At 40.1% G+C, this 9,144-nt stretch overlaps 1 protein-coding gene across 1 annotated transcript; it reads right to left on the bottom strand.

Moving 5' to 3' along the window:
* Positions 1–3,889: 3,889 nt before the first annotated feature.
* LOC120062024 (cysteine-rich hydrophobic domain-containing protein 1-like) lies at positions 3,890–7,960 on the bottom strand. Its single transcript, XM_039011828.1, has 6 exons — positions 7,818–7,960; positions 6,844–6,898; positions 5,572–5,727; positions 5,151–5,207; positions 4,563–4,622; positions 3,890–4,379 (listed from the first exon to the last, which is right to left on the bottom strand). The coding sequence occupies exons 1-6, from the start codon at positions 7,958–7,960 to the stop codon at positions 4,329–4,331; spliced, it is 522 nt and encodes a 173-aa protein (XP_038867756.1). The 3' UTR covers positions 3,890–4,328.
* Positions 7,961–9,144: the final 1,184 nt, after the last annotated feature.

The raw sequence follows: 9,144 nt of genomic DNA, 5'->3' as shown, positions 1-9,144 counted from the left end.
GGTTATATTAGTATCGTTATTGATCAATGAAAAGATTCTACTTGTTGCCTCTTGTTTTGTATCGTTACTGCAACGTGGTAATGAAAAGATCAGGCGTTATGGGTGTTTACTGCAGAGGATGTTGAGAAACAGCTGTTGTGCTAGAATACTGAGACGCCGGTAGAAACAGTTCTTCCCTTAGCTATCAATCATTCAAAAAGGTTGTTCTTGAATTGCGGTGGCATTTGCGTGTTTAGCCCTTTATCGTGACTCAGTTCCATTACATTACACATAAGAGTCATTGGACGAAGTTGCGTTCTGTAGGGGGAGTTGTTAAAAAAAAGCCCTGACGCTCATTCTGAACATTAACACGATTCGCTTGCAGTACAGGTTTTGAAAGCGTAAGAACAATTTAATAGCGACAAAAATTGTTTTTATTGATACGCACCTTCATAGGGTTAGTGTTCACACACTGCCATATCTCCATGTTACAGTGCTTGTTTACGGAAGACGGGCGGAATACAGAGGGACTAGCATGCTCGGAACACCTGTGTGTAATCGAGTCACGTTCAGATTTAGTTTTGGCTGCCAAAGCCAGTCTACCTCTGAAAATAACCTATAAGGTCCTTGAGGAGCAACGGTAGGCTCCTTAAGAGTATATCTCGGGCTATTGCGTCCTTTGTCTTTTCAACCATGAAGAACACTAAAATGACAAAAAGTTCTAGTTATTTATATAAGTTTGATTATATTGAACTGTTTTTCAATGATAAAACAATGCAAGTATTTAATATTGTATAGATCAATAAAAACATATAGCTATTAATATATAGTTTTAATTACTAGTATATCTGTCTTTTTATGTCATTGGTGTTACCGCTTTGAAAGTCACTCATTACAAATATACAAGGACCTTGAGCATTCCCTCCAGTAGCTAACTGTAGTCGGGGGAGGGGTCTATAAAGACAATTATTGGCTAATCACACCCTTTTAGTATGTCATACATTTGAGGACTCTAAATCCAGTGTCACTTGGGTGTTAGTCAATTTAAATGAAGGGACATTACATTGTGAGCTAAATTACTAACCATATCACTTTAGTAAATTATTTTTAAAGGGTTAATTACCTTAGATTTGAGCATCTGTGGCCTCCATTTAAGAACATCCTGAATTACCATTTGTTCATTGGTGTTGCTACTCCTACTGGTGGCACAATGTTATTATAATGGTAAAAATGATTTAAACGCATTATGCTGCCATGTTAGAGGATTTAGAATGGGAAGATTTCCCATAAGTAATGTGATGCATTTGTTACATAATGATGTGATTGCAAGTACACTCAATTAACTTCAACACTCGATATGTGATACTTTCAAAGCATTTAAATCATGTTTGCGGGGGAATATTGGTCCTTGTTTCTTCTTCTCATACTGCGATCAGGAAATTTGGAAATGTAGCTTTAAGGGTCAGATTTTATTAAACGAGACAATTTAGCCGAGACGTGACATGAATACAAAAGGATTAGACCTGCGGTGCACTGCTACACACTCATAGCTCATCTCCTCTCATAGTGTGTCAGTCTGCCCTCTGGAGGACAGAGGAAGAGAACCAGCCACCCATCTCCATATCTCTGAATTGTCACAAACTGCCTGAACTAAATCCCCCCAATTAGTTGTATATGATCTCTGATGGTAATGTTAGGCTTTTGGAAAGGGCACTAGAGGTCACACAACCCAAAGTGTGGTACTCCATTAGATACAGTAGGTGAAGTGAAGAAAGGCAACTTCCCTTGATCCTCTAGACCACAGGTGTCAAACTCATTCCACGGGGGGCCGAGTGTCTGCGGGTTTTCGCTCCTCCCTTGTACTTGATTGATGAATTAACATCACTAATTAGTTAGGAACTCCCCACACCTGGTTGTCTAGGGCTTTATTGAAAGGAAAAACCAAAAACCCGCAGACACTCGGCCCTCCGTGGAATGAGTTTGACACCTGTGCTCTAGACCCTTCAAACTCAACTCTGGACCTGGAAGTCAGTTCCACTGCATTTTTTTATTGTTCCCCTCTAATCAGGGACAATCAGTGCAATTAATTATCAGGTAGAACAGAAAACCAGCAGGCTCCGGACCTTGAGTACCCCTGCTTTAGACCTTTCCACATCCCAACTCCAATGGGACAATAAATCCAAGAACAAAGGGGTCTATAAAACAACACTCTACTCATTACAGTGAAGCCCACCACTCCAGTGTATGTATGGGGATTGTGATATAGCAACGTATTTGATTTTGGCCCCAAACTTAGGGGCCACAGTTCCATGTTGTGAAAGTGCTAGCTATTTATGGTAATCGTATTCCAGAGTTTTACAAATGTGTCAAGTAATTACAGGCCATCTTGTTAAGTTAACGATTCAACACCTTGTTAAACATGACAAATAGCCAGGTATCAGTAGCAGGCTCTGGCCAAAGTACATTACCACATGTCAATTAAGATGATCTGTATAACTTAGATGATGCTGAGTAATTCACCATATGGCAGTAAGGTAAGCATGTCAACATTTAATGTCAGCTTGTGGTTTTCAGTTGGACAGATGGACAAACTTGAAGACTCAAAGATTCAAAATCAACAATATATTTTAGCTTTCCATAGGTATTGAGTTGTCATAACAAACATTTACAAGTACTCTGTAACAGGGCCAATACTGGGAAGAGGGCCAGGGCTCTCCACAATACAAGTGAGCAGATGTCAGTCTTCACAACCACACCACTTCTCTGGCTGCGGTTCATCTACCATTCCAGAGGCACTATAATGCAGCAAAACTCTCAGCTACAAGTGAAGGAGACAACTCTGGACAAAATGAATAACAAAGGAAACGTTTATCTGAATATGTAATGTACTGTAGGTTGCACGTGGTTTATAACAACTAACAGAAAGACAAAACACAGTATAGGAAAATAAAAACTATAAAATGAACAAAGCTGCAATAAAAAGTTTGACAAAAAACAAGAGACATGGAGGTGCCAAGTTGGAGTCTGTTTCTAACAGTACATCATAAAGACAAGTAGCCATCTCACATTGAAATGGATGACACTTTTTTTTTAGTTGGCAAAATCACATAACATGCATCACTAGTATCATTGTAAAATTATTAAAAACCTCAGTTTGAAATCATTCTCTGAAATCCTGACATTTTGATAAACTCAAGTGCAATTTTCAATCCTAACTCTGGCATCACATACATTGTAAATGATATGGCTTACTAAGTAAACAGGTCCATATAAACTGGAAAGAGACATCTTTCATAAACAAAACTATGGTATAGCATTATCTTGGCAAAACAAATCAAAGATCTAAATAACAATGTAAACAACAGCATACCACTGTAGGCCTACAGTTTATACTAACATATTTACAGTTTTCTTTTTAAAGTTCCCTGTACAAAGGGTCATTTCTGAAATGATGAAAAAAAAAAAAAAAAAAAAACATGATGCGGACTTACATCATATGTTTGGCAAATTCAAGCATCCCATCTACTTTTTGTCACAGAGACGAATTGATTTGAGGAAAGTAACCCAAATAACCAGCATTTGAACTTGCTGAGCTACAAAATGTTTGTCTCCTGTCTTATATATAAAATGGCTTGTTTTACATAAGGCAAGGATGCTCTAGGATAAAGGGGTGTCAAATTAATTTTGCCCCGCGGGCTGCGGGTCGCACTTAAAATGTATTATATTTCCTTGCCATCAAAATTGGCTAAAAATAGTTTCAATGCTCCCGGACTGTCTAGCTTTCGTTTCAATGACTGTTAGAAAGCTGGACAGAGTGAAGAGACTATAAATGTAGGTCTATTATCATTACTACACAGTTTCCATTAGTTTTCCCTCATTTCAAATGTCCCAAAAATTATAATTACAACAATTTTTTTTTTTTTTTACTCAAACCACCCACGGATTGAATGTGCTCCGGCCCACGGGTCGTAGGTTTGACACCCCTGCTCTAGGAGGTGTCACATGTTTTCCCAAAGCAATAATGATATGATACATGGACTCAATTGATGATGGCTCTTTGGGCTAAATGCACTTTTCAACAGTGTTATTTTTTCAATCACTTGTTGTCATATATGTAACAAAAGCAAAGTATTAGTGTGCAACAAAGAGAGCATTTTTCTACTTCATCAGGAAATGTGCAAAATCTGCTCTAAAGAAAAGTGACAGTGTTGCAATTTGTAATGTACAAGGTACCGGGAGATGTAAGGGACACCGAGACACAGGTGCAGACCCTCATTCCAACATTTATACAAGGCACTAAGGATAGGAGTCAAGGGCCACACTGCAGGTCTCCCAACAGCCTCCTCAGCTCAGTCCGGTCGGAATATAGGATATTTGGGTAAGAATTCTATAAGAATTACCTGTGGAGGGAAAAGTTAATTTCATTTAACACTTTTCTTTCACCATTGAATATTTCCAGTAGGCACTCTTCTATAATACATTAATGCCCATATATTTTGACTCTGTTGTGATTTGAGTTTGTAATACTCAATAAGTTGGCAAGAATCATATTCTGTTTTAAGGGAGCATAAATGTACACTCACGTATTCCATCATATTGCTGCTTTCACATTTCCTTTTGCTGAGCTTCCAGTGCAGGCCCAGCTAGAGAGAAGAGGTGAAAGTGAGGACAGACAACACCCCGCGCGCGCGCACACACACACACACACACACACACACACACACACACACACACACACACACACACACACACACACACACACACACACACACACACACACACACACACACACACACACAGTCTGGTTAGCAAATCTGAGTGTGAGGGGAATTTAGGAACGCTTCAAACCATGTCTGGCTGGGGTCAGGTAGTGGCCAGACACCCTGAAGAGCTTCCTCCATTCTTCTGCTCAGTTACTAGCTGTCACTCATTGTTCCGAAACAAAACTAAATTAACATGCCTTTTACTGCTGACCTTTAGGTCTGGTCAGCCTCTGTCCACTATGTCAGATGAAAATAGCTTTGAGGGAAATTCGTTTTAAGGGTTAAAGTTGACATAATGAGTTAAAGACCATTATCCATCAGAAACCTGCTACTTTAACATCACTCAACCCTTCACAACTGACATAACTTGGTCTTTCAGACAGGTGCTAATATGCAATTTGTTCTTACCTTGTGATATAATTGGTTGTTTTCCCATTCTAACAACTTCTGAATAGATCTTCTCGCCTGTTGGGAAAGGAGCACATGCAATATCTTCTAGTATTAACCTCGACTTCAAACTCTTTTACAATTGACAACAACCTCAGTATTATGACAAAGAGCTGTTCATAGACTGAACTTCTACTTTTACCAGCTCGTAATTTCCACTTTGTTGTCAATAACACTGGGTTGGGGCACCACCTTTCAGTGATGTACCCTTCAGCAGTGCAACGTATCATTTCTACACAAAGACCCTAATTCCACACAGGTTGCCTGCTTAAGACCAATACGGCTGATTGCTAAACTAGTCCATGAGTAATAAGTGGACATGCTGATTTAGAGAGAGTGGGACTGTGCAGCACACATCACGTGAGGGCAGACTGAGACTTACTCTCTTGTTGAGGCATATAACGGGCCACAGACTGAAGCCCACCGTACAGCAACAGCACAGGCAGCCGCAAAGAAGCCACTTCACATTGACAGGCAACGTCTTCTTCAAGCAAGCGTTCACTCTGCTGATGCTGGTTTTAAACTCCTCTGGAGACACCTGGAAAAGAAGGGGGAGAAGGGAGGATGAAATGAACAGGAAGAATCAGACAGAGGAAAGAATGTGGTTGTAATGTATATAGCTTTTAATTTTATTATTGGCAATTCTCTCTCGGAGACAAATCAGATTCTTCATTATTTTCTATTATTTTGCGCTTAAAATCGTTTTCATCTGAAGCAGTAAGCAAAAACAAACCTCAAAGGGAAAGTAGGAGAACGACAACCATTCCTTTGCTCTAGTCTAATGTACTGACTGAAGTGAAAAATGGCACCAATTGTTTCAAGAAAAACCTGTACTGTGGTCTGTAGAATCAAAGAGCCTTAGAAAACAAACAGGTAGCCTAGATACTTGGAGATGCTTTCCAGAGATCAGATGAGATCTCTCACTAGTACGGCTGTAACTTGCTAACCAAGCTCTTGTCTATTCACGGCAGAGAGGAACTAAAGGGTGAGATAAGCTTAGTGCCTGTGGCAGCGGCCGTCCAAACAACATGAATGGATGCTCATTCCTCTCTGGGTCTGTACGCCATAAAACCGGGGTCGTAATATTTTATGACAGGATGCAAAGGTCTCTTTGCAAAGAGCGAAAGGCCTTAGAATAAGGGCCTACTGATCTGCACCCTTCAATCATCATAATTGTGACCTCTTCCATCACGTCACAATACTGGAGGGACTTTTTATTGCCCTGCACTTCCCTCAGCCTGCTCTTACCCCTTCAGCCTTTTTGTGTTGCAGTGTCCGACCCAGGAAGGTGCCCTTTCTTGTGTATGGCACAGTCTTTATTTCATTATTTTATCACCTGGAGCTGTGTCCTCCTGAACACTGGGCCCCCGACCAACTGGGCTCCAAAGACAGCTTACTCATTGACAGAGCTTCACTTCAGCTTTGGACGCACAGTGGTGTGTTGCTTGAAATGCATCAGCATCAGATAGAAGCCACTCAAGAGACTTGAAAGAGGTAATTCAGGGATGGTCTGATTTGTCAAAAGGGAAATAGAACAATAGAGCCACCATAATAGCTTAAATTGCTTGATTCACAGCCCAGTTTAAATCCGTTGGAAAGCCTAGCACAAGACATTGCTTAGGTAAAGTGCATACGAAGAATTTGGCTACTGTACCTTTCCCGTGAGAACTGAGGGAAACTCAGTGTCAAATTTGTTGCTCAATCCAAACCTGTCAAAAAGAGAAATACAAATGGTAAAGAAATTAAAAACTTTCCATTGAACATGTATAAAGTACTTCACTATGACTGGGCTGTCAAAGGAAACCTAGCAATGCTTTTTTATGGGGATGGAATTAGACACTTTGTACTCTCAATAAATAAATACCTATAAAATGTAGACCTTGTGCCTAACACTTTACAATGTCTACAGACAGCAGAAATAAACAAATTAATGTCCTGAATGACCTGTAATTTGTTTCATTATGTGAATAGCTTCCCCTGTCGAGACAATTCTATAGGATGACAAGGATACATCATATGCATAATGCAGTTGTGGACACTAGAAGAAGTATACATAAGTATTATGTCATCATTTGGCAAGGTAATAGGTGTTGTGTCCATTGCTGGTAAGCAGGGAACTATAAAACAGTAAACAGAATGTTAGGCTATGGATGGTAGCTAGCAAGCTTGTTGGAAATAATATGCTTGATTCATCACCACCATTTGAATAAGCCAGCGGCTGGCAAAATATTCACTACAGTGGTTAGCTATAGCTACTTATTGAATATCATGCAATTAATATTCGTTTGCTGGCTTGTCATTTTTGTTAAAGCAGATGCTTTCTCATTTCAGGCTAATTTGCAGAAACCCAGTGTACCTAACGTTAGGTAGCTAACTAGCTAGTAAACTATAAAGCAGGGAATAGCAGGTACGCAATAGATAACCCTAGCCTCGTCAATTAAGGCAAATGTAACAGTTAACGTTACGTCCTACGATAGGACCAGACAGCTAGCTGACTGTTATTGCCACGGCCTAGCTAGTAAGTTAGCTAGTAAGTTATATTTCACAGCAGGCATTGTTGTTAGCAGGCTAGCGTTAGCTAGTAACGGATTATAATGACAGCGTTAACAGTAGCTTTGAATTGCTTACACGGTGATGTGCCCGGACCCTCGCATAATCACAGGCTCTGAGCAATATCTAACAAGGTGTTCTTCACTCACTACCCGTTCATCTTCTTCGTCTAACTCATAGATTGTATCAAAGTCCGCCATGTTGGGTAGTAAGATGCTCATGACGTCTTCTTAACTGGCAGCATGACGTCAACAAGATATGCAAGGTGCTTTCAAGACAACTAGGAGCTCGGGGGGGGGGGGGGACGGGGACTAGCTCAAAACATGAAGTCAGAGATTTTCAGGAACTGGGAAGTCGGAAATCTCCGACTTCAATGCGTTCATGACTCCTGGGAACTCGAAAAAAAACGAACTTCGACTGGGGAAAAACTGTCTTAAACGGTCATCCAACTCTGAACTCTAAATCGGAAACTCGGGCATCTTTATAGAGCTCCGACTTTCCGAATTGGAATTCAGTTGGATGACCGTTTAAAACACTTTTTCCAGTCGAAGCTCGTTTTTTTCGAGTTCCCAGTAGTCATGAACGCATTGAAGTCGGAGATTTCCGACTTCCCAGTTCCTCGTTGTTTGAACGAAGCATCACACGACCACAAACATCCTCGGAAGCACTCAGTTTGAGTTCTGTAAATCTGTGTGCAAAAGTGAGGGATATCATGTCATATCACATAAGCTTATTATTTGGAAGAATACGATCAAATAGGCTTCCTAAACTAGCTAACAATTGCACAACTATAACTGTAGGCTACACACTCACTTGTTTATAGCATTTCATGGAAACCTATTATTGCCCATGTGACCTACAGATTTATCATCTGATTGAGGGTTAATTTACCCATATTCGATAAAGGATTAGGGCATACAAGTCATCATCCAAGTGCCATACAACAATAGTCCACAATTAGTTTATAAAAATTCTCATTTTGCATTTTGGCCTAGGCTAAACACCTTCTTACCAATTTATAAAATACTGGATTTGTCTTGTGGACAAGTAAATTGACCTCTGTCCAACAGGTTTGTTGAGGTTGTGCAGCACTTCTATACAGATCTCTTGCAAGTTTTTGGAATAGGCCTCGGCTATTTTATGAGGATGTTAATGTTTAATGACAGTCTTGGGTAACCTTTTTACAGGTTCATGATTGTAATCTATCCATACTACACTATGCACCCCATCGCAGCCCATAGACCAGACACCCAGCACACAATGGTTGAATCAACGTTGTTTCCATGTCATTTCAATAACATTATGTTGAACCAACGTGGAATAGACCTAGAACTGACGTCTGTGCCCAGTGGGTATAGTCTATATTACATCATAATGGCTCAAAGGTAAACATGAATTGAGAAGA

Source organism: Salvelinus namaycush, chromosome 17, assembly GCF_016432855.1.
Source record: "Salvelinus namaycush isolate Seneca chromosome 17, SaNama_1.0, whole genome shotgun sequence".
Taxonomy (NCBI): domain Eukaryota; kingdom Metazoa; phylum Chordata; class Actinopteri; order Salmoniformes; family Salmonidae; genus Salvelinus; species Salvelinus namaycush.
The sequence above is the reverse complement of the archived record's forward strand: the minus strand, read 5'-3'. Positions and strand labels throughout refer to the sequence as shown.

What these genes read in the sequence shown, in the direction of transcription:
- LOC120062024 (XM_039011828.1), bottom strand. Translation starts at nt 7,960, where the DNA reads ATGAGCATCTTACTACCCAACATGGCGGACTTTGATACAATCTATGAG. An exon ending in CCTCAGTTCTCACGGGAAAG is followed by an intron (nt 5,728 to 6,843) that starts GTACAGTAGCCA and finishes CTTCTTTTCCAG; the next exon opens with GTGTCTCCAGAGGAGTTTAA. An exon ending in ACAACCAATTATATCACAAG is followed by an intron (nt 4,623 to 5,150) that starts GTAAGAACAAAT and finishes TCTTCTCTCTAG; the next exon opens with CTGGGCCTGCACTGGAAGCT.